Here is a 25,233-nt window from a genome sequence, read left to right on the forward strand (position 1 = left end):
CAAAATAAACAGATAAAACAAAAACGGACTAACACTAAACAAACAGTGGACTAACAGACAAACAGCGTGGGTGAAAACAACGGTTATATATATTACTTTGTTTTGTTTTCTCGTTCTTAATTCTCCTCTCCACACCCGTTCTCCACTCACCAAACAAACAACCCCGAGTGGGTGAAAACATGCAGCTTTTATGCAGCTTTACCAAGACTCGATTGCTAATCAATCATTCAGTTGGAGTCGCGGTACAACTGCACGTGAATTAATAAAGTGCAATTCCCCGTGCTCACATATTACGTTTTACCTGCACGTGAAGTGCTGTGCAATCCTCGTGCCTAAATACAAATATACATTTTAAACACTAGTGTTACACAGACCCGTTTACATCCCATGTACCAATGACTATACACCAACATTAACACACAACATATAAAATTACTCAGAAAACATTGATTTGTTTTTGCTTGAATTAAAATTTCATCTCCTGTATTTATTTTTTGTTGTTTTATGAAATATTAAATCTCCTTGGTACCCTTGGGTTGGATTTATGTTTTGCCTTTTTGCCCCCTAGAACTGCCTTGGTGCCCCTGAATCTTCACCCCCAACGAAGGCAACATTGCCTTGCCCTTCACGACCTTAACTTCATGCCCTGATTTACCACTGACATAAACAAAATATACAGTATTGTGCAAAATAATGACATTGTGATATTTGGAACATAATTATATGCCATGAACAATCAAATGAAATCATTAAATGATCTTAAACAACGGCATACCATTTGTTTATCTAGACCCAGCATTGTTTTGCTTGAAAATGTTTAGGGGAATGTACTGTTCAGGCCAAATCTGACAAAAGATGATTTGATGTGCCTTCATCTCAGTAATTCTATAGACAACATTCTGATCTCAGACAAGACAATCAGATGAGCATTCTGGCAGTGCATTGAAATGTAAAATATCATGAGATTTATGCAATTTGCAATTTTATAGCAGTATCACAAAAGATGTTCTATTTGTATGTATTAAAATTACAAAAATTATAATTTTCTATTCGATTTAAATTAATTCCTGTCGTCTTGATGTAGCTGCTTTTTGTTTTAAAAGACCCTGTTTTACTCATGCTCTGTCAACCCACCTTGGGCACTGTCTGTTTCTGTTGTAATAAGATTCAGAAATAAGCAGTCGGGGCTTATTTTGCAAAGCCCCCTTAATGTGTTAAAGCTGGCTAAATAAGTAGTGTCTAATCTTGTTATGTTATGAGGTTGCCCCTTCAGTGAAAGCACAGCTTTTAGGCCTTTCTTTCTTTTTTACTTGTTTTTTCACTCCCTCCTGTTTCTTTCTCTATTTTTATTTATCCTCAAACTCCTGGAAATATCATTGAACTGCTTGGTTACATTATATGTGCAAGCTTGATAGGCACATACAGTACTGTATGAAAGATTGCGACCCATTTAACTTGTGACCGACTTGGTGGATTGATTTGAAAATTAGCATATGCCTTGCTATTTTATGGGCATAGTCATTTGCGTGCACATATTATGTTTTAAAATATATTGACTATCCAAAGCTGAAGTCTGTCACCACTTACTGTGTGTGCACTCAGTTCATATTGTTTTACAAATTTAAAACAAAATTTTAAAAAAGCAATACACACGGGAGTTTACAGTACACATGGACCGTATTTCAAATTCTGCCTTTGTAAATACACACAGCTATGTATCCCAAAAGGAGGAGGGAGCCCAGCCGTAAGCTGTCAGTTACACAATCAAAATAAGCCCTCCATTTTCCCCGCCTGCAATTATTTCTATCAGACTGAGTTTGCAGAGCCAGCTTGGGGAGAAATAGTGAATCTGCAGAGGGGACAATTGAAAGCTGAGCTCCTATCTCCACTTCGCACGAGTGGCATAGAGAATTGACTGGCTAATTATACACCCAGTCTGTGTGTCCCATCAGAGCCAAAGGTGTCTGAGCTATAATGGAAGTTTGAAAGGGAGATAATTAACTGTATCAGTTCCATTGCAGTTGGGTTTCAGCACCACATTATCGCCGCTGCAGTCTTGATTAGATGTATATTTACCAGTTGATGAAAGTCAATTTGGCTCGCTTGATTTAAAGCAGGATTTTTTGTACCTTACTTGGATTACTGAATTAATAATTGTAATAAAGACAATAAGATAATCCTCAAGTCATTAAAGCACTCTCCATTGGGCATTCAGCAGAATCTGCAGGTTAGGCTGACCGTCTCATAAACTTGTTTATAGGAATTGAGGGTGAATATTGCCTTCCGGGAAGTGAGTCTTTGGCTTATAGGAATACTGCAGGTCTCGGTTTGGTTTATGGGAAATCTCAAGAACTGCTCTTAATCATACTGTGTGTGATACAATTCCCTAGCGCACACATGCTCAGTAACCTACTTTATAAAGAGCGTGAGTCAGAGCTTAAATGTGTGTTCTTACTCTGTAAACTTCTCTGTGCAATTGTAATTTTGCCACCTGGTATAAGCTACAATTAAGCAGTCAATCGTGTACTGCACAGTGCATTAGACAGTGAACAGCTGTACCAGGCACCATTTTGAAAGCATAATAAACAAAATTAATAATCAAAATCAAACTTGATTAATCATGCAGATGGCTAAGTAACAAAGAGAGCCAAACTTAAATTCTCGCTTACAAAATAATCAAACCTTCAAGTAATTGGATTTAAATCTGAATATCATCTTCAAACTCAAATTTAGCCTAAACTTGTCCCTCCATTTAAATGTTTTGAACAGTAAGTGAACTTTGATAACATGGAGAGATACAGTGCAGTGTCGGTATAATTAAATTAGGTGCTAAATCACCTTGCCCTTTTCTGCTGCTTTTTAACTCTCCAGGTTGCAAATCAGGATAGCTTTGTGAATCAAGCCAGCGTTGACTGTTGGGGAGCTACTGATTTACAACATGTTATAGGGAAGAAAGGAGATAATAATAAAAGCAATAGAGATGCATACTGTACAAAGTGGGGGAGTACCTTAGATTATGAACCCTTTGCAATGCTTGTGTTTTTTTTTAAAACGATGAATGTGCATCAAGCTATGATCTGAACTCCAAAACTAAAACCAACCCCTAACCAAAATTGTCTATCGATGTTCCTTGATTGAAAACTATTTAGTTTGCTGCCCCTGTCCAGTGAGATGAAAGCTACAGCAGCATCCTGGAAGGAAACCAATCCTTTGCATGAAATAGCACTAAACTAAATGTGTGTGTTTTTTGCTTTGACAGATAACAGGTATGCACCTGCTGTTACCCTCAATGGATTAATCTTCATCCTTGGAGGAGCTTATGCCAGAGCCACCACCATCTATGATCCAGACAAAGGAAATATCAAAGCAGGCCCCAACATGAACCACTCCAGGCAGTTCTGCAGGTAAGAATGCCGGTGGAACGAGAGCTTTAGAGTCTGCAGGGGTGCACCGTGACTAGATATGATTTGTCTGGAAGCGGTCAAATAGACAGCATAATCTATGACACTGACACTAAGCAGCTCATATTTGGTTGGTGGGCTACTTGAGTTGGTAAGTAAAACAAATGCAGTATGTCAGTAACATACACCCCTCCCTCCCTATCTCCCTCTCCCTTTCCCTCTCTATCCCTTTTACCCTCCCTCCCTTTTACCATGGCTGTAAATTCAAAATTAACTGTCAGGAGGATGAAAAGCTGAAGGCCATGATATGTATCAACAGTATGTACAAACCAGTAAAGATTAACAGTTTGAGAAGAGATTATCCAGATATATGAATAAGATACATCCTCCCCTGTATCTCCACAGTTACTATTGAATTACTACTCAAAATGTGTTGTGTTGTGTTCAATGAATAATGAGCTGGGTCATCTGTGAAGTGATATTCATACGCATGTATGACCACCTGCTTTATATCCCCTTCCCAGGAGATCATTGTCGTTTAACTGCTTATGATATAGCTATGTTTTGAATTTGTAAATAATTGGAACACCTATTTCATATTTATTTCATCTTCCTTTATATTAATGGAGACCTGCATGTTATCAGGACTAGACTGGTAATTGAAAAAAGAACAATTTGAACTTTGTTCTAGCATTGTACAGCTTTCATTACAGCTCCTTCTCCCTTAGAACTGGATTTGCTCTGAGCTACTTTATCAACATCCAGTTGACTAGGTGGTTTAGTGAAGCTAAGCTCTGCTGCTGCACTGCTAAGCAGCTAATTTACTTTTCTACTTTACTCTGTAGTGCTGTGCACATCATTGTGTTTCAGAGTTGTCAAAGGCTGGAAATAAGCCTATGTTTTTTAATTCTGCCAAATCTGATCTTCTGATTTAATGCTTTGTGAGTATACTGTAGGAGGGACACAGGGGTAAAATCAGGGCTTATCTGAAAAAACGTGCAAGTACTGTACATGGTTATTTAGTTTTTTCTCTCCCATCGGTTGCACTTAACCCCATGATACGCCTAAATTATAATTTCAAGTGACCTATTTGTAGGATAAGAGGCATATCTGGGTGTTAATGTAGCTATCTTTTAGAGGGATCGGGGCCTTTTATATAATAACAAATTAAATGAGTAGAACTTTTTTCATCAAATTAAATTTCATTACTTAACAAAATGGGTGTTAACTAAGTGCGGGGACAATGGCTTGTTGTAACGATGGGTTTTTTTTTTCACTTAGTGCTGTCATTCTGGATGGCAAGATCCATGCCACGGGTGGAATCGTCAGCAGTGAAGGTCCAGTGCTGGGGAACATGGAAACATTCGACCCTTGTACGAACATCTGGACACTCTTGCAAAACATGCCATGCCCTCTGTTCAGGCATGGCTGCGTAGTTATAAAAAAATACATTCAGAGTGGTTGATGGTATAGGACACAAGGATCTCTTGTAGCAGTGCATATGTAAAAACCCAGAATTGCTTTTTGGAATACTTGTCTACATTGAATGTAGACGTTCGTCCTTGCCGTTCAGTGAAACAGGGGCGAGATCCCGTCTGTAACATAGAGTAACTTATTGAATCTACAAGTGTGCCACAAAGTGTTATAGTGGTACTTGTTGTTAAGCTATGCTGTCAGTTTGATTCAGCTGTGTTGGGTTTCTTATCTATTCCTCATGTAGAGCAAGATCTGTAGACTTAAATCTCATGCAGTTCTGTTTTACAATTTAACAGTTTTGAGCGCTAGCTATTGTTTTTTACCCCCCAACAAGAGAAATATCTTACTTTAGTGTTGACCCAGAAGAGAAGCTCTGTCCCTTTTGCTAATCATACCCAGATACAAGTGGTAGTGCAATTCTGTCATAAGCATTTCCTTCACAGGTGAACACTCATAAATCAGGGCATATTGAACAAGAGTGGCCCCTTTCTGAGTTTTGGGGACTGTGCACTCTGGTCTGGGTACAGATACCTGCTCCATGTGACAGAGTCCCTGTTGAATGTGGTTTTTGAAGTGATGAACTATGGTAGGGGGTTGGAGGAGTGGAAATGCACCTCAGAATCCACAGCTCCTGCCATGACCAGAGCATATATATAATTTTTTTTTTTTTTTATTTAACCAAGCCTATGTAAGCAAAGGGATGTGTCTAGTGTAAGTTTTTTTTTGCAATTGTTATTTATTTGTTTTTTTTTAAATCTGCAAAATCTGTACCTAATGAAGAAAAAAAAAAAGGTAAAATGTCAAGGTGTTATAAAGTTCTGAAACTATGTACAGTAGTAATGTATATAAAAGTATAAGGAAACTATGCTTTGTAAAAAACATAATGGGAGATGTTCTTCTGTACTGGTCCATGTGTACAGTATACCGTAGTTTAGGAGACACGTCATATCATATACGTCTATGACCACCTTGATTATGGTATTGTCAACATTCTCAAATGGCCGCACTGTGTACTATCGGCAGCCCAAAGAATTCGACCTGTTCTCCTAGCAGTCCTGTGCTGTAGGGTTTTGTTTTTGCGGTGTTTTCCAGAGTGCCACAGCACAGATATTCATCAGCCACAAGGTTTAATGCTCCTGTAGTATCAGGGTCTGAAAAGACTATAAAAGCTCACTTTTCTATTTGCAACAGAAATATTTTTTAAGAATTTATACCCAAATTTTACAAATTTAAAAAGAAAAAAAAAAATTGTAATAAAGAAAAAAAAATGCTGTGGAAAGAAAAAAAAAAAGCACACTTGTACACAATGCTATCTGGAAATAACCAAGGCATACTGTACAGCATTTCATAGGAGCCGTACTGTAGGCTGGTTAAACGCTAGAAGAGTACTTTCAGCAATAAACTTGTTCTTGCAAAGTGAAATAAGAAGCCATTTTAGAAATATCATTCCTGTCTAACCAGTGTAACAAAGGGTAGGGCAGTTCCATCAGTCTTCATTTTGTTGGAGATGAGGCGAGTGGGGAGCTGCACAGAGTAGTTTAGTAAGGAGAACAATAGAACCTAAAGTTATCTCCGTAACATCAAGGCAATGTTGAGGATAGATACTGAAATCATGCAAACCAGCATATGCTCAACAGAGTTTTGAATGTCCTTCTTTTACTCTAAAAACAATATAACAATAAAAGGCACAGAAAAAACACACACAAACTTCTCTTTTTATTATTTAAGGATTTTAAGAATTCAAGTTGTGGTTCAGGTCTGACCTCTTCTTGTACAAAACAGTTTAATTCAGTTACACCACCTTACAGCTGAAGAGGCAGATTTTAGAATACAATGGGGAGGAGAGCATGCTGTAAAAAACAGGTAGTCTTTATAAAACAGGGTAAACAAATGTCAGAATTGATGCATTACAACTGGAATGTTATTAACTTCAAAAGTGACTCCTGCTAGACGAGGCTACTTGCTGTACAGTTGAACCCATTCCAACAGTTTAATTGCATTGGATTTTAAAACAATCCAGCATGGCACCATTTTAAGGTTGTGATTCAGGGCAGCCACGCTCAGTATACAGTTTGCTGGCTTCAATCTTCTAATAAATCCCATTCACATGGACTACTTTTCAATTACCTTTTAAAAATACTTTGCTCCCTTGTTTACATTAAAAATAGTCAATTAGTAGAGTAACAGTATACTACATACAATTTACTGTGTATATGGCCTCACCCTAAATTGTGGACTTGAATGGTTTGTAAATTATGAAGTAAAAGACAGTGTGGCCTGCATCAATAAACAGGAGTGTAAAGTCTCTAATTAGAAGCTGAACCTATCCACAGGACCTCATTTAATTGCATTCTGAACGTGTCTCAGAGATATGAGTCAAAGATAATGCACAAAGATAATGCAGTTGCAGTTTTTAAAAACAAACGATACAATTGCAGCAGTAAAATCAGAGAATACTGTTTTACACACCAAATATATCTTTTACCCCCACAGTTGTCTCCAACCACCCTGAAAATATATTTGATGTCACAAAGGAATGGTTTATCATGTAAAATGTACACCCATATTAATAAAATCTCAACTGGAAGATTATTTAAGATCAATTTACATACAAATGCACATAAATACATCTTAAGAACTGATATTCAGAACTACTACAATATCTTCAATTGCAATACAAGCAAGTTTTAATGCTGCCCTACAACACAAACTGTTTCAGATTTCAGGTACACACAATCCTGGATCATATCACTTGCACTCTTCGTAAACTGATGCTAGATCAGCCCTTCAAGGGAACAATCTAGATGGGTTATTTTTTGCTGGGCTGTACTTACCTCCACTTACATTTTACAACTAAACTGAGTATTTAAAAAAATAAAATACATAAAACCATTTGCAAACAATTCAATTTTTCACCTTTATTCAAGTATCACACTGCAGTTTTCTGGAAAATTACAGTAAGTACTACAAATTTCAAAGAAAAAAAACACAATAACTTATCTGTACTATATTGACAATAAAAAAAGCAAAATGTCACGTTATACAATCTGGGATAAACCTGCAAAAACCAAAGCCAGTCAATGAATACATACATACATACATACATACATACATACATGGAAAAAAAATCCCAACAAATTCAAGATTACATTGTAAAGGTTCAACATTGTGACCTAACATTCAGTATGCAATGTTAGCATTTATTTATTTTAAGAGAGAGGGAGGATACAGAAATCAAACTGGCATATTAGAACTATATTGAAATCTGAGAAGTCAACAAAATTGCTAATGGGCAAAAATGTGCAGTTTTAGTCACAAGAGGCGCATAAACCCTGTGTCAAAACCCCAGCAGTTATGGTGTCTGGACAGAATCAATGTTGCTGTAAAATCTCCTCAGACCTTTAGGCTGGTAAGGAAGGTTCTGCACTAACAGCCGAGGTTGTTAACCATAATTAATAATCAATACCACCTTTTTTAAAGTAGCCAATAATCAGAAGGTCTTGTAGTAATTCTGACACAGTTACGATGAGGCCAAATCACCAGGGCTTCAGTTACACAGTCACAGGAAAGGCCCGGGACACAGAGCAGAACAGGTTTCTCGAAGTTTTTCACTTAACGAATCAATAGCTTTTAACTTTATGGATTCCTGCAATTTTTCAGAGTGGTATATTTTCTAGACAGCTTTCAGGGGGAGTGACTGATACCATAAGCACATAAGTACAAAATGTGTTTCTAAAATCGCTAACTAGAATAAAATCAATGCTGTCGTGGCATGTTAACCACCTGCCCGCTTTGTTTGACTCTCTCTTTTATCTGGAGCACCAGAACCCAGAATTATTGCAAAGTGCGTATTAAAAGAAAGTTACAACAATACATTGGACATTGAAGTCAATTATTCTCTGAAGACCTTTAGCTGACAAACTAATGTTGGGATATTTTCTTTAGGACTCATTGACTCCAAAGCACATTCAGCAACATTTCTGACCAGGAGCAAAGTGGTAAAGATTATGACAAATGTATTGGCTTGTGAAGAATACAGCTTAAATAATACATTTTAAAAGGTTAAGCTGTATTTTGGGACCATTCTAGACCATCACACCCAGGTATCAGACAATCAACGGTTACTTCTGCCATGGGGCATATATATGTTACAGAGCACAAAGAAGCGGTCAGTATCTCAGCACTATTTCAAAAATGCTTATTACTTAGAAAATCATTTTACATTTCCATCTTACAATCACCCACGGGTCACAGAGCCCACTTTTCTGACGCACTTTTTTGTAAAGCTGCAGTTATTTTACAGAAGTACTGCTACTGAAAAAAAAAAGTGTTCTTTACAAAGGGATTTTTTTTTTTAGTTTATAAATGCAGCAAAAACCTGAGACCTGCAAAAACCATTTTTTCAGAAACTTGCTACAAAATGTTGCTACGTTGTGTTCAGCAAAAAACTTAATGCTCATAACAATTTCCCAAAACTTCTGAAGTACAAAAGGCTGTTTAAGTTTATTAATATTACTATAAAAACACCCACATATATATTTTTTTGTTTTTTTGTTTTTTAAGAAAAAAACACCACATTAAATTCCAAGGTATAATTTTAAAAGTCTGCCTACTTCTGAACCAAAACAACAAAAGTACAAGTCTACTTTAAACATTTAAAAACATACAGTAAATGGCATTTTTTGTAAATAAAAGCTGCTGATTTTTCCCCTAGGATCAGATGAAGGCGAGTTTTGGATTACTGCAGTTGTCAAACAAAATTAAAGTTTACTATATGAATTGATCCAGTACCTTAGCTTCACAGTACATAAACTGTAGAAGAAAGTACACAACAAATACTGTCGATAGCCAGTAAACAGCCGTAATTTATACATTAAAAAAGCCGAGGTAGCTCTGTATTATCTCTGCAGTAGTCCAATATTCATTCCTTGAAGTACTGTGTTGCATATCTTTGAAGGCTGCACCGGATACTGCTTGAAAGGCTGTAGTGAATGGAGATGGTAAGACTGGCTCTGTAATATTGTTCTGATCAGCTTTTGGAAAATGATCAACAATGCCATGCTTGGAAATACGAGAAACCACACAAAGTAATGCTCTCTGTAACTTGACTAAAAACCAACACTGCCTAGAATGGTCTTCTGATGCACTATGGGAATACTAAAAAGACTAGCAAAAATAAATACATTTTCTAGCAAAAATAAATAAGGGGACACATCAGAAAAGAAATATACATACAGTAGATGCCGCTTATTAACTACCTCTCGGATCCAAGCAAAAAAGTTGTCATTAACCAAAAGTTGTCAATAAACAAAAAGCCCCCGTTTTCAAGTGTATTTATATGGAACGATATATACTGTAGTTGTACAAATACGGCACAGATATACATGTGTTTTAAAAGTTACTATAAAGTTATTATATTAACAAGAGAAACACTAAATACCCAAACAGAACTGTTTACTTCACCCGTGTGTAAAGCAAACAAAAAAGAAGTAGGCTAGAATAGTACTACAATTGTCCTTAGAATGAGTGAAACAAACATGAAAGTCTATGGGACGGGATTGGTTTCTGGGAAAATGTTGTTAATAACCAGAAGTTGTCTATCAGGGTTGTACTAATAACCGGCCATAAACTATATATTAAATATCTGTATTAAAATAATAATAAAGATAATACTACTTTGCACTCTATTGCTTTTCCCTTGTGAAAAGGTTTGGGATGAAATCTGCACTAGATAAATTGATTAGCACCAGTTTCCCTTTTGCTATTCAGAAAAAAACAGCCTGTGTGCTTTGTGAAATATTTCAATGCAGATTTCAGACCTGAAAAAAAAAAAAAAAGCAGCTTTGAAATATTAAATCTCAAGAGGCTAAACACACTCTACACTGAATATTCTAGCACACATACCTACCAGCAGCAGGACTTTACAATTCGGTACAGTAATAAGGCACATGCTAGGCAGTGGAAACCACAAGAGAGAGGCTTTCTATCTGTTAACTGCATCCAGTTATTTCAGCTACTTGTTGTGACACAAAAGAACATACTCAAACAGGGTTCAGTTTGTACAGTGGACATACAAAATGACATTATAAACCCAAAGGAAAGCAGTTCCATTTCATGAAAGCAAACTGTGCCACCTTTTCCAGCTGGGACTGGCCAAAATAAAAAAAAAAAATAAAAAAAAAAAAAAAGCCAGGATTTTTTTAACAGGCTCTTATCAACACTGTTGTTAGATTTTATTTGGATTGAAGTCAGTAGTGTAGCTGCACTGCCGTCACAGCATTTAAAACTGAATAGCTCTTGTATACTATCTGCCAAAAATCACTCCAACATTCATCTTCAAATAGTCTACACATGTTTATCGTCGATTAAGATCTCTAACCTCGATAAAATCAATGTTGAACTTTCTCAATACAATCCAGCTATAACCTAGGCAGAGAGAATACAGCACAACTCGTGTTTGTTTGATCTTAGCACAAAAGGGGAAAAAAAAGGGGTTCTCCTTAAAGTAATAATACACAATAATTTTGGGGGGTATTGGTTAGCTGTACCTACTACATGAGTGACTCTGAGCACTTCTAACACACAAATCTGGTTTGGAAAATAGAAATATTATAAAATGGCACAGCAATTGCATTTACACAGTTTTGGTAACTTCTGCCAGTGGCTAGAAAAGATTATACAGTTTGCTTGAGCAGCATAAGGGCTGATTTAACTGACCTCCCTATTAGCTCCCATTATTCCAGTGGCAGGCAAGTTACATTTTATTTTTTTATTTGTATTGACTGTACTTGCTTGTTTATAATTATTGAAACCAAGAGCAGTGATAGCACCAGAATCTGCAAACAGCACCGGACTCTCTCTGTCTGTTGACGAGAGATAACCTTTGATACAGGTCTGTGTTTGGTTCCAGGTTCCTGAGACAATAGCACCAAAGTCGCTAGTACAAAGTGAGAGGGAGTGTTTTTTTTTTTTTTTTTTTTTTTAAAGACCGAGGCTCCAAGCTCTATGTTGAAGGTAAGAAATGGCTCAAAAACTGATCTCCATCAGTAAAGAGTTTGTCAGGATCAACCTGTTTGTCTTTAAAATCAAATCACAGGAATGTTTCAAAAGTATCAACTGTTCTTTCCATATCCTATAAAAAAAAAAGAAAGAAAGAATTAAAAATCCACAAAAACACCCTTATGGATTGTAGCCAGCAGTAAGACAATTAAATCCACTTCAATTAAACTCCCACCTGATCTGCTAGCAAGTGACATTGGCATTAATTTCCCCAAAACACATGCACGCAATGAACACACACACGGAATGAGAATCTTAAACGTTTAAAACATATAAACTCTATAAGTAGTGGTTAAACATTATGCTAGACGTATAACCACTGGCATGACAAACTGTCACCAAATGCATAATTTTGTAATCATTAATTTTAGTAATTTACCATCAGTAAGTCTGTCACGTATCTGTCTGCCAGGGTGCCACAGTAAGGGCGGCTATTATAAAAAGGAAAGGGTTTGGCAATTGCCTCCCAGTAGCTTTTCTAATTGGTGCAACAGAAAGATTGACACTGGGGCGGGTTTTATTCTCATTAGATCTGGCGCTTCATTGGTGCACTGTGTGTGTTCGTGCCTGTAGTAGTATGTGGTATGGTATCAATTTTACGGCAAAGTAACAACGTTAAGTGTTTTTTATGAGTTTGCATAGAGATGCTATTTTAAATATTGAACAAAGGAAGCCACGTCTGAGAAACCGGATGAGAAAACCATGGTATGTAAATAATTTTGCCAAACAAGGCTGCCACACCACAAACACACAAGTTAAATGCTTCACCATCTGAAATAAAAAACATTCAGAATTATCGGACAGAGCTACTGATGGCAACAAATGTACTTGATTGTGTGTTAGTTTAGCATTTAAAATAGGTCTTGTGGCAATGTTTGGGAGGTTTATGTACACTAGTACAGTATATACAGGATTACATATACATTTGATTTGAGTACTCAAATTGTAAAGATCTCAAAAATCCCACCCCTACTATCAAAGATGGCAAACTATATTTTATACTGTAATGAGTTACAAATTCAGAAACAGATGGAAAATAAATTATACCAAACGATTGATATATTTCTTAAAGACTGAACTTGATGATAAACCACAGCTGTTCCTGTAGCAAAAGCTTTAAAAAGCAATCTCTCCATAAAAACTTCTAAATACAGCTATCAAAACTAATTTCAAATTATTACTATTCATAGTATTTAATGGACTACAGGTTCACAGGCTTCCCCCCCCCCATTCGGTTATGTAATGTAGGACGACCTAAGTCAAAACAAACATTTTAACTAATTTAATTTTGCACGCTGTTAGGGTTAATGGGAAAAAAAAAAAAAAAAAAAAAAAAAAAAAAAAAAAAAAAAAAATCATGTCTTTCACTGTGGCACCCCCCCCCCCCCCAATGACACCCCCCCTCCCTCTAAATACCATGTCTTGAAAATAGAATACAATATTCGTTTGGAGTGGGATATCTAGTATGGCCCCCCCCCCTCCCTCTAAATCCCATGTAGAATCAAATGAAAATAGATCAATATTTCGTTTTGGAGGGGATTACAGTGCATGCCTCAACATCTCTGTTAAAGCTGCTGCATCCTGTTTAACAACTGGCTGTTGATTATTTTCGGGGCACATCCTGAGCAGATATGTTTGAGAAGAAAAGTCTAGACTGTCAAGATCAATTCAGATACATTTCTCAATATTTCTTAATGCTTACAAGAAGCTTCAGAATGCTGTCCCTTTACCTCGTACTGAGATTGATGGCTTGTTAGTGGGGAAAGCTGTCCTTCTTCACAGTGACTTTAATAACTCAAACTCAGCCAAAGAAATAAATAAATTCACAGGCTCCATTTGTATGTGACGAATCATCATTTATAGAGTCAGAACTGGGATATACGACACTCTGATAGACGCAGTCGCGTTTTACTGTCTTTGTACTAAGAAACAAATTAATTTAAATTACACATATGCGACAAATTAATGCACTTACCCGTCACACGCAATTTCCGACTCCGTCACAAGTTTTCTGATACAAGCCCATCTCTTCAATGTTACAATTTATTTGATTATCCGTCACAACCCGCGTTTTTTACTAAAATTGCATTACCTTTTACGCAGTTCTGTGCATTTTGTTAGGTCGTTAATGGGGAATTCTACATACTGCTACAATAAGTACTGGATTTAAAAGTATGTACTGTATTACAGTCCATGTCTCATCTCTTTTGGCAAGTGATATTTACAGAATCATATCGTTCTGAATTAAAATACTTCTGTTGAAAATATAGTACTGTACCAACAACCAACTACAGCACATCTGAATGGAAGTCTGCTTATTTTAAAACACAGTCCTTTCAGCTATGTATTTTTGACATTGTATCTTTTTTGCGTTCCCTGAAAAACGGACAAGGTTAGAACGGGGCAAAATGAAATAATCAGATATGCATCACACGCGTTTAACCATCACTGAAGTCAAAAGTTGGATATGCGAGTGCTGACTGTATTACACTGGATAACAGTATTCTCAGCACAACAGAGCTGATAAGACTCCACTGCTACTAACAGGCTGTGGAAAGATTCTTCATTGTTTGGCGTTACCAGAAAGCTAACCACGATGACACTTTCATTAATAAGTTGCCTCACTTTGTATTTTGCACATCATTCCAGACCTATTTTAAGCTACAGCCTTAGGGATGTCTGACATTAGTCCCTTATGTATGCCAAAGATAAACCAGTATGAATAATTACCACTTCCATTTCCTTTTTTTTTTCCTTAAGCCAACACATAATTCAAGTGTATTCAAGCGATAAAATGATATTTCTAATGATGGAAACTGATTTTCACTGTGGTAGACACTAGTGCTAATTAAATGTCTAACGATAGGCTGGAAGAATCCGTTACAAAGCACTTGAAATCCATCATAATTGGAGACATCATGTCTGATTTTGAAAGCATCCCACCCCCACCACCATGCTGGGACACTGGCCGAGATGAAAGTACTTTTTAATAAGCCATGTACTATCCATTCTGACAGATGGTATAGGTTTTAGTAAGAAAATTCAAAGTGTGCAGGTGACCAGTAGCACTTGTCACAGAGAAAGTTTGTGGCGTAACCATGAAGGGCGCTAATAAACTGAAACTCAGAGTTAGATTGTAGCTACATATAATTGACATAATTGATCACAGCCTCAACGTATGAGCACATTGCCAAACTAATGTTAATGAAGCAGATGATTTGCGAGAGCCCTCACCTCTGTAAGATGTGTCTTGTCGTAGTCCCTGCGGTGCTGATAGATGCACTGGCTCAGCAGTGAGAACAGTCTCTCTAGCTGATCAACAGTGTAGTTTTCACTCTTCTTGGTAACCAGCTGTAAGAGACTCTGCAACACAAAAACAAACGGGGGATGTTAGTAACACCGTCTGAGCATATAAACAACAAGTGGTGTCTATGTCATGGAAGCCTACTGGGTTTAGGTCACAGTGCTGGGAGACTTGTTTGTGTTCATATATTCTTAACTAATCTAAACAATTATTCAAACATTTTTTAAATTGTAAACTGAGCAGAAAACCAATGTATAATTGGTCGCATATTACAGTAAAAACAAACCAGCTGCTTAACCACCCAGCTGTTTATCCTGCCATTTCCACGTGGAGCACAAGTGAGTCCAAATGTGTCACTCCCGTGAGAATAGCGTGCAGGGGCTCATATGTGCATCTGCAAAGTTTAACACACCTTTGACGTGCTCCAGTAAATATATTGTATAATAGTCTGTAGTTTTGTTTTTCACTGGCAGATGGCAGCAATCCCTAAGAAATGTGCTTGAGAGACCGCCCTAGCCGTACATAGCACAGCTGGGAATAAAAAAATGGACACCAGCTAGCTACAGAGAATGAGATGAGGGTACAGTATTTATTTCTTCGTTGATGTTCCAAGGGGTTGTACACTTCAGACAATAATGCAATGATTGTTACTGTTCAAATTGCTTATTTGAGGGCTAAGAATGAGAAATCTGCAAAAAAATAAATAATTGACATAGATATTGATCAAATAAATGCTGCTGGGTGGTTAACCTAGTTCATTTAAAAGAAGGTAAGGGGTGGGGGTTTAAACAAATTGTCAAAAGTGTTTCAAGTGATCTGAATATTATACTACAAAACTATAGTACGCAGTAAACGAACAGATGGACATTTAGGAGAGCAGGGACACCCCACTACTCCCCTTAAGAGGATCATGCATGGTCTTAAAACTGAACATCTGCTTACTAGCCCCAGCAGTATCAGGAAACGGACAGTCTGGCAGCTTCTAAGAAAAGAAAATTAAAAAATAAAACAGGACAAGAGCAAAGCCATTTCTGCTCCAATGGAGGCTTTTAAGGGTATGCTGTATCTACAGGATGATTTCATACATTTACTAGCAAAAAAAAAATTAGGTTGAGTATAGATTTTATAAATGGGATTGTTTTTTATTTTTAATAATCATCCTTGGGCCCATTTTAAATCCCCACCAGAAGGATTTACCAGCAGGATTTATGATTATAGAAATTGTTTCCTAATAGGTGTTTACCTCCTAAATAAAAAGACCTCGAAGCCTGAATACTCTATACCAAAGCTGCTCAGCCGAGCCTGTGACACAGCCATGCCTGCCCCCGAGGGTATAAAGGACCGCATGCACAGATTTCCACGTAATTTCTTCTTCAAACCTGCTGCAATCATGGACACAATGACCTTGAAGGTTAATGGTTACATTTCTATTTCAAGGAACCAGGGTTATGATAATAACCTAACGCTCCCTTTTAAGTATGAAATGTAACCATTAACTAATGGGTGAGTATACCCAAGCTGTCACAAGGGCAATATTGCAGAACTAATGGAACACTACAAGGTTAAGCTGAGAGACTGACTTACATGTTACCATTAGGAACCCCAGCAACAAGTAGTTAGGGCTAATAGATTGAGGGAGAAACTCAACTCTCTGCCTGGGTTAAGGGTTGACTAGGAAGCTGCCCTTAAACCTCTAGTTCCAAAGCCAGGGTTTTGAGGATCCACGAAATTCAGCCTATAGAACCTAGTAAAGGTATAAGAAGTAGCCCACACCGCAGCACTACAAATGTCCTTGACCGATGTACCCTGGAATAAAGCCCACGAAGTTTGCATGCCCCTGGTGCAATGGGCAGTGAGCTTTTCTGGAGGGGGCAAGTTGGCCAACTCATAGGCAGTCCTGAATGTGTCTGTTATCCACTTGGACAGCTTCTGCTTAGGCAGGGCTTGACCATGGGACTTCACTCCAGAACAGACAACAGTATCCTTCAAAAGGCGGCCGAAGCCACATAGCTCCTTTTAAAAATGTCCCTGCCAGGAAGTGAACTTCTGGGGAGAGCTGAAATAGCTGTCAAAGACCTTTAGAGGGGGATTTCCCCTTGTCAAACATTCTGCCAAAATTGCAGTATAACTGCCCGAGGCAGGCAGCACACTTGTACCTATAATAGGAATGCGTGGATGCTGCTCAGGCATTTTTGAGGGCATCAGCAACCCTATTAGACAGACCCAGATGGCTCAAATGCAGCCATTACGGGGCCAGTCCCAGAGCTGCAGGCTCAACGGGTCGGGATGCCATAAGGTCCCCCGTGACTGACTGAGCAGGTTGTGGCATTTGGACACAGTCTCCACGACTGGCTGCTCTGGAGCTGCATCCTGCTTGATATTCTCCAGACAGAGTGGGGGCAGTGGGAGGGCAAATAACAGTTGCCTCGCCATCCATCATGTGCCAAGCCATCCATCACCAGCAGGTCCCCGACAGTTGGTCGATTCCTGGAAGGCAGAGATTTATCTCTGCTCTACCGAACCTATCCCAAATGAGGCTCACTACCTCAGGGTGAAGCCTCCAATCTGAGGCACTGGCACTCTCCTCAAGAGGTCCGCTGTCCAGTTTGTCACCCCTTGCAGAGGTTCTCATGTGTCCAGAGCAAAAGCTTGCAAGCCATACGATGAAGACTGGGAGGCCCGATGCCGCCCAGGTGGTTTATGTGTGCCAGCACTTTGGTGCTGCCCGTACGGACAAGCACACTTCTCCCTTCAACCTCCTGCAAACACAAATGCAAGGCCAATTAAACTGTCAAGGGGGGGTTCCCACAACCCCTGCCACGTCACACAGCACTCCATCCCAGGCTGGATGCGTCCATGGTGACAACCTCCCTTCTGGTGACGCTGCCCAGTGCTATGTGACGCATAGATGGGTAGGCTGTTTCCACCAACATACTGCCTTTAACAGTGACTACAGTGTCAATAGGCAGTCGCAGTTCAATGCAGGGTGAAAAATCCTGCTGCCTGCAGAGTGTATACGCAGGAGACCCAAAGGGAGGGTCTGAGCAGCTACTGCCATCAAGGCCAGAAGTTTCTGAAACATTATTACCGCGAGTGCTCTGTTGAACTGAAAGAGCTACAAAGAGGCGGCTATTCTCTGCACTCTGCCGTCCAATAGAGTGGATAGCATAGACCTGGAGTCCAAGCACACTCCTAGATAGGAGGCTGTCAAAGAAGGCGTGAGCTGGCTCTTTGCTTGATTCAATGGTGGCCCAACCATTGAAGGTGACAAGTTCCGTGTGGGAGTCTGCCTGTGCTAGAGACAGGACAGAAACGAGCCAGCCATCCAGACAATTGAGTCTCAATGGGCTAGGATAGCTTCCATGCACTTCGAAAAGGCACAGGGAGCTTGACCAAATGGTAAGACCCAGAACTCTTATTCTGTTCCCTGAAAGGCAATCCGCAGGTACTTCCCGTGCGCTTGTTTTATGGGGATGTGGAAATAGGCATCTTTGAGGTCCATCGTCGCCTGTTGCATCGTCGACATTTTGAACCTCCTTCGGCTCAGATGCAGGTTGACCTATCGGAGGTCGAAAATCAGTCTGGAGGCCACCATCCCGCTTAGGCACCAGAAAACACTTGGAGTAGAACCCTTCCTCCAACTGGTGGGGGGTCTATCATGCGAATACTCCCCCACCCCCCCACCACCACCACCATGGCTTCTTGCAGGTTCGAGACTGTGTTGGAGTCACTCCCCAAAAGGGAAGTGGGCTGTGCTTGAACTGCAGAAAGTAGCCAGTTTGAAAGCTAGTAAGCACCCAGATGTCCATGGTAAACCAACGCCAATACTCCAGATGGCTGTCTGAGATGGGGCCCTGGGCCTGTGGCAGCAAACTCCTAGGGCTGCTGCTCGGCTTGTGACTTGGTCTGAGGCTTTCGTCTCTGTCCTGAGCGGCGGAGCCTATTAAAGTCTCTACAGTGAACAGCTGCGGGCCAGTTCTGAACACCACCTCTGGCAGTGGGTGCAACCAGCAGTGCCGGCCTCTGTGGCTGCTGTGGACTTGGGCCCCAGTTTGCCGCTGGTTTGCACACTGTAGTTGGTCGCCTGGGAAGCAGGTGAACCAGCTCCTTCATGGATTCCTGCTCTGCATCTCGTTCACCACGAGACCAGTAGCGGTACTTTGTCCTCGTCAAGCACTGACTAGCTGTCTGAATGCAAACTTCTTCCAGCTGAATATATGGGCTCAGTATGTTTTATGAAATCTTGTTTTGACTAAATCTACACTCTTGCTTTAATCATTTTTTTTGTCCTCCAACTAGGATTAAATAATGTAGCCTCAGGTACTATAGCTGAAACACACACGTACTGTATTCCAATATTAGGTTCTGTTTTGAAATTCCCAGTTAGTCAAGTGCATAGCAGTAGTTTGATGCGTCTAATCCTGTACTTCACTGTGCAGAGCACGAATGCAACAGAGGACATGCGAGCAACTCTCAGGTCTGTGGGTTGTAACCGGACACTTAATCTTAAAAACCTTACCATTAATTTCTTTGTTCAAAAGAAAACATACGTAAATCAGATGAGAACTGCTAATAAAACAGTAATGATACGACTAGAATGTTTTTGATAAAAAACTTATCACTAGGCGCACTTACTATCTAAAATAAAAGCACATTTAACAACTGCATTAAAATCACAAGATGTGCATAATTCTGCATTTGTTTTGAAAATGGACCGGACAAAATATGAGACTGACATGAATATCTTAAGCTGTTTTTCTGACAGAAGATAATTGCATAAAGCAAGTCTGTGCACGCTTTCTGTCTAGTTTGACAGTTTCACTTGCAAATGTAGTTTACGGATTCAGAGCAAGAGATCACAAAGCTGCTTAGGAAAGCCTGCGACATTTGTTACAGTTTAGCCACAAACAAAAAGTGCAAAGTAAGCAGTGAGCAGACAATAGCAACCCTGTCTACTGTATGATTTAAGTTCAGTGTTGTGAACACATCAGTATTTTAAAAACTGTGGATTATTTAAAATGTCATGAGGCTGCAGACAAGAAAACTACTAAGGTCCATGTTAGTGCTTTGTTAAACAGAATGTTTATTCAAAACATTTCAAATTGTAAAACAGGTCAGTGTATCTATAACACAACTGACCTAGGGTATGAAATGCTAGTTGACAGAAAATGTTTTTCCTTATCCCCACTACTGACAATTTGTAAACTACCCCTGTGTTTTTGGCGTATAAACAGACATACAGGTCACTCTATACACACACAGAGAGCGGCAGGCCGAAGATACAGATAATAATTGGGCACACTAAATTCGGGAGAAAACCGGGATGCGACAAAATTTAAAAAAAGAAAGATGATGAAATACAGCCAGTGTCTCCCTCCACAAGAGGCTTAGTATAAATACAGGTGCAGAAAGCAAGGTCTAACCTACTTAACTTGCACATTAGAGAGGCAAGAACCTTTTCAATATGATATTCATCAACAAAGGGACTCAATAAATGCATTTTACATTCCTATGGTGCACTGTACAAAGTGAACAGCAGTGCTTTTGACTTTTTTCTTTTTGCAAATGGTAACAGCGGTAACCTGGAAGCAACAATACCTGTCTTGCCTTGATCCAATAGGACATCCCTCCAATTCAAAACAACAGTGTGAATAACTACTGGCAGTAGCTAAATTGCAACACTTCGTTCCCCTTTCCCCTGGAAGCAACATTATTACACAAATTACAGACACCACATCAGTGTCAGGTCTGACGAATGCAGAATAATTATGTATTTACCTTTTTTAGGAACTGGAACAATGTAGGTCACTGCTGGTTTCACCCAGAGGATTTTTTTTCTTTCTTTTTTTGGGTACAGTATCTCCAAGCTGACATACAATAGTGAGTCCAAATTTGTCAGTCCCGTGAGACTAGCGTGCAGGGGGCTGTATGTGCATCTGCAAAGTTTAACACGTCTTTCACAATAAACAAATAAGTAGAGTCTAGTAGACTATAGGGTACAAAAAAAATCTGCAGTTTTGTTTTTCACTGGCACATGGCAGCAGTCCCTAAGAAATGTGCTTGACAGACAGGCTCGTCCACTGATATCACAGCTGAGAGTAAAAAATGGACGTCTGCATCTATAGAGAATGAGATGAGGAGATTTATTTCTTTTGTTGGTGTTACACGGGGTTGTAAAGAAACCTTGTCAGGATTGGTACTGGTCAAAATGACAGATTAATTTATTTATTGTACCTGCACTTCACAAATAATATTGCATATAAAAGCAATACACACCTGTACCTGAAACTGTTCGAACAGACAGACGTTGGCATTGATGAGAGATTGAAAATTTCTGCTTTGAAATTTTATAGCACAAAAAATAATTTCTAAAAAGCGATATGACTGCACAATTACTTTTGCCACACTGTTATTATAATGCTGCAATTGTAAAAAAAAACATGTTATTTATACTTATGTAATGCTGCCACTGGAAATAATTTATGTTGATCTATATTACAATGCTACAATTATAAACACATTGTTGTTATTTAAGTTCTATTGAATATATTTCCATTTTTAATAATAACAATTTAAAAAGTGTGTATTGTTTAGAATATAGCAAAAAAAAAAAATGAAAATTGTCCAAATTGCTTATAATAGGGCTAAAAATAAAAGATCTGAAGAAAAAAAAAAAAAGAATTAACATGGAAATTGCCAAAATAAAATAGACAGCTGGATGGTTAATAAAAGAGAGCGCAGAATGACTGTGTTAATGAGTTTGTAAGGCAGCCACTGTTTATTGCATAGAGAGGTATGTATTTATTGGTGACTTCATGAGACAGTACTGTCCATCAGCTAAAACACTGCCTAACACTGACAACCTTAAATTGTAAATATTTTACATAAAATCAAGATGCTTTAGTTGGTAAACTTATGGAACGCATTGATGGAAATGTCCAGCGCAATTTTTGCGATGTCTCCCGGTGGCTTGGACTGTCCAATTCTGTTAATTATCTCTTTTTGTTTTATGATTTCAAGGTGAATAAACCTGGCTTGTCTTGTGCTGATGTCACATTCATACCTTCTGCAGATACTATTTCCGTCAGCACAGCGATTGCCCAAATATTTGCGAAGTACCAGCTAACTTTGGAAAACGTGGCCTCAACTTCCAGAGATTCCAGTTCATCATACATGTCAGGGGCATTAAACTTAAATCAGGAACCAGAACTGCTGAGCATCATATTACACATGTAAAATGCGTACACTGAGAATCACTCCCCCCCCCCCCTCAATTTTTACCAATGTTTCAATTAAAAACAATTCTTACTGATTTTATCCCTATTTTAATATTTGTAAAATAAACTACAAATTTACAAATTTTTTTTTGTAAAATAAATAAAAAATGTGGAACACTCTGTATACTACACTATTTGACTTGTTTTATTAAATGTGTATCTGTAATAAAACTGAACTAAAAATTTGTTAAAATGAAAAATTATACTAAATAAAAATGCACTTCACAGGGTTCTCGTGATAACCAAGCGAGTTAGAAGAAAAAAAAAAATTCCCTTTACTTTTTTTTATTGCCAATTTATTAGCAACCTTTCTACTTGCAATTTGAAAGACGTACATTTTGGAGGTATAGTGCTTGTGGTGACCAGGCATTCCTCAAGAACGTATCTTATACCTGCATTGTTAGTGAAGCAAGGTATTTTCATTGCTCCCTTTCAATAAGACCTACCAGTCTGAAAATAAGGCTAAGTGACATGCTATGCTTGATGTTAATTACTTTCAGCATCACAGCTAGTGTAAACTCAGTTATTTTAATTGTAATCCCAACAGACACTTTCTACAAAAATTTAAGATTTTCTGCTACATTATTTGCTGTGCATTTTCAGGCTTTTAAAAGCCTTCTTTTGTTGTTTGAGGTCAGTGGTGAGGTTATTCCAAATGAAAGTGGACCATAAGGCAAGTAACCATCTGCCTTGGTTAGAGGTGACCTTGGGCAGCAGCTAGGTATTAGTGGTAACAGCAAACTGTGTGATGCTTCATACTTTCAAAATGATTTTAAGCCAATTACACTCATGTCTTAACATAAAACAATTCAGTGAGGTAGTGGCGTGAATCCAATTTACAATTACAGAAATGTAATGGTCCTTGTTAAAAACGACACAGAACCAAGCTACGCACCGAGGGGACAAAATGTGTACACAGACCGATTTTAACGTTACAGTGTATTTCACATAATTAAAAATCGACAAAAATATAAATTGGATCCCAAAATGTATTGTACTGTAATTCTCAAATGGGATAATTGGGACAGGGGGCTGTCAACTATTTCTTAATTAAAAAAGGCAATTTCTAAAGAAAGACATTGCAATTTTACAATTTAGATTAATACAGTTAAAGAGGAAGTACAAAAAAGCACAGTAGGTATGCTATTTATTAGGCATGCTATCTATTTAACTCCAGTAGAGATAAAAGACTAAGTTTCCATGTTTTGATTTAAGTTTGACAGCCAACATACCGTAGGTGGTCAGGCAACTTACTTGCAACTTGAAGTTATGATTGCAAAGTAATTTATATTAACAAATTATGAAACCAAATTAAAATCCTACACTCACAGCTTTAGGTCGACATTTTCATTAAGAAAGATCAGATCATAGAAACGAGGGTTGCATTTGTGACACTTAAGTTTTAAAGACCTTGTAATGTGTTTATTGACCGGAATATAAGGATTTCTGTGACAGCTCAAAAAAAAAAAAAAAAAATAATAATAATAATTCAGAGAGAGAAGGAAGCTAATACATAGTAGCAAATCCATGTATTAAAAAACATACAGGTCTACACTTTTGAGCTGCCTCTTACCGCTAATCGTTCACGGTTCACAATGACCGGAGGAGTGGGTTCCGTTGGCGTTTCTGGGCTTTTATCCATGTTTATTGACTTCATCTGCTCTGAAAGACTTTTATGGTACTTCAACTTGGATACACCTAGAAATGCCCACCAACCAACAAAAAATAAATTAAAAAAATAAGCAGGAAAATAAATTAATCATGTATGCAATAATTTTCTTAAGGAAAATACACTAGATAACATGATATACTTACTGTTGCTATAAACATGTGCTGTACTGCAAGTCAACTACAGGCAGCATGCAATGAAATTGTAGTAGATAGAAGAACTGCCCTTACCATCGTCATTCCACTGTTAGCTATATTTTATCATCTACCCATGTATAATGCACAAGAAAATCAGCAGACGCAACTTGTCTCATTCACTAGATCCTTTCTGTAAACACATGTAGTACTAACTAAATCAAGCAGGAAAGCATGGAGGCCAAGATAACACAACATTCCTGCTCAGAATTTATGGCAGGTGTGCAATTTTTTAAAACACTCCAAGGGACAGAATGCTAGAAAAATCTACTTGTCTTTCTTAAAAATCTACTTGCCCCTTGCCAGTCACACAAAAAAGTAGAATATTGCTTGTACGACTTTCGTTTGATTTAACAGTAAACACAACACAAAAGGTTCCCTGTGACCCCACCTCACCTCAACAAATATAACATACTTTAAGGAAATGATCCTTTCAGTGCAGTTTGGAACACAGTTGCTAGTACAAAGAGTACAATAAGGAACTCCTGATGCACCAGTGTTTTAGTTTGTTGCATCACAGACACAAAATAATTGGCAGCCATTACTGCTGCTTTGTGGAATTTTCTTGATGTTCTTTCAGTTTTGTGATTTTTAAAAGGACTTGTGTATAACCTGCCAAGTTTCTCTTCATTTTTTTTTTTTACTGCTATTTTTCCTCATCTAACATCTTGTCCCATGATGGCGAACTGGAACACTGCTGCAGCATTCTTTCCCTGCACTACTTTCACTGAAAAATAAATGCATACTAAATGAATTAACACAAACACACTGCCATTCGATTTACAGGCTGTATTTTACTCAATGTACTGTGCATGTTTAATAAATAACTAATATAGCTTCTGTTCAAATCTAG

At 38.2% G+C, this 25,233-nt stretch overlaps 2 protein-coding genes across 4 annotated transcripts in view; one reads left to right on the plus strand and one right to left on the minus strand.

Moving 5' to 3' along the window:
• Nucleotides 1-6,098, plus strand: part of LOC121315615 (kelch-like protein 29) — a 135,214-nt gene extending 129,116 nt beyond the window's left edge. For both annotated transcript variants that reach the window (XM_041249861.1, XM_041249862.1), the window contains exons 12-13: nt 3,260-3,404; nt 4,683-6,098. In XM_041249861.1, the coding sequence (XP_041105795.1) occupies nt 3,260-3,404; nt 4,683-4,866 (329 nt within the window). In that variant the 3' untranslated portion in view covers nt 4,867-6,098. The remainder of the gene's footprint in view (nt 1-3,259; nt 3,405-4,682) is intronic.
• Nucleotides 6,099-6,157: 59 nt separating this feature from the next.
• LOC121315614 (ATPase family AAA domain-containing protein 2B-like) overlaps nt 6,158-25,233 on the minus strand; it is a 78,597-nt gene continuing 59,521 nt past the window's right edge. For both annotated transcript variants that reach the window (XM_041249860.1, XM_041249859.1), the window contains exons 26-28: nt 24,091-24,215; nt 15,171-15,299; nt 6,158-12,009 (exon numbers count right to left, since the gene is read on the minus strand). In XM_041249860.1, coding sequence (XP_041105794.1) covers nt 11,968-12,009; nt 15,171-15,299; nt 24,091-24,215 — 296 coding nt within the window. In that variant the 3' untranslated portion in view covers nt 6,158-11,967. The remainder of the gene's footprint in view (nt 12,010-15,170; nt 15,300-24,090; nt 24,216-25,233) is intronic.

Source organism: Polyodon spathula, chromosome 5 (assembly GCF_017654505.1).
Source record: "Polyodon spathula isolate WHYD16114869_AA chromosome 5, ASM1765450v1, whole genome shotgun sequence".
NCBI lineage: Eukaryota > Metazoa > Chordata > Actinopteri > Acipenseriformes > Polyodontidae > Polyodon > Polyodon spathula.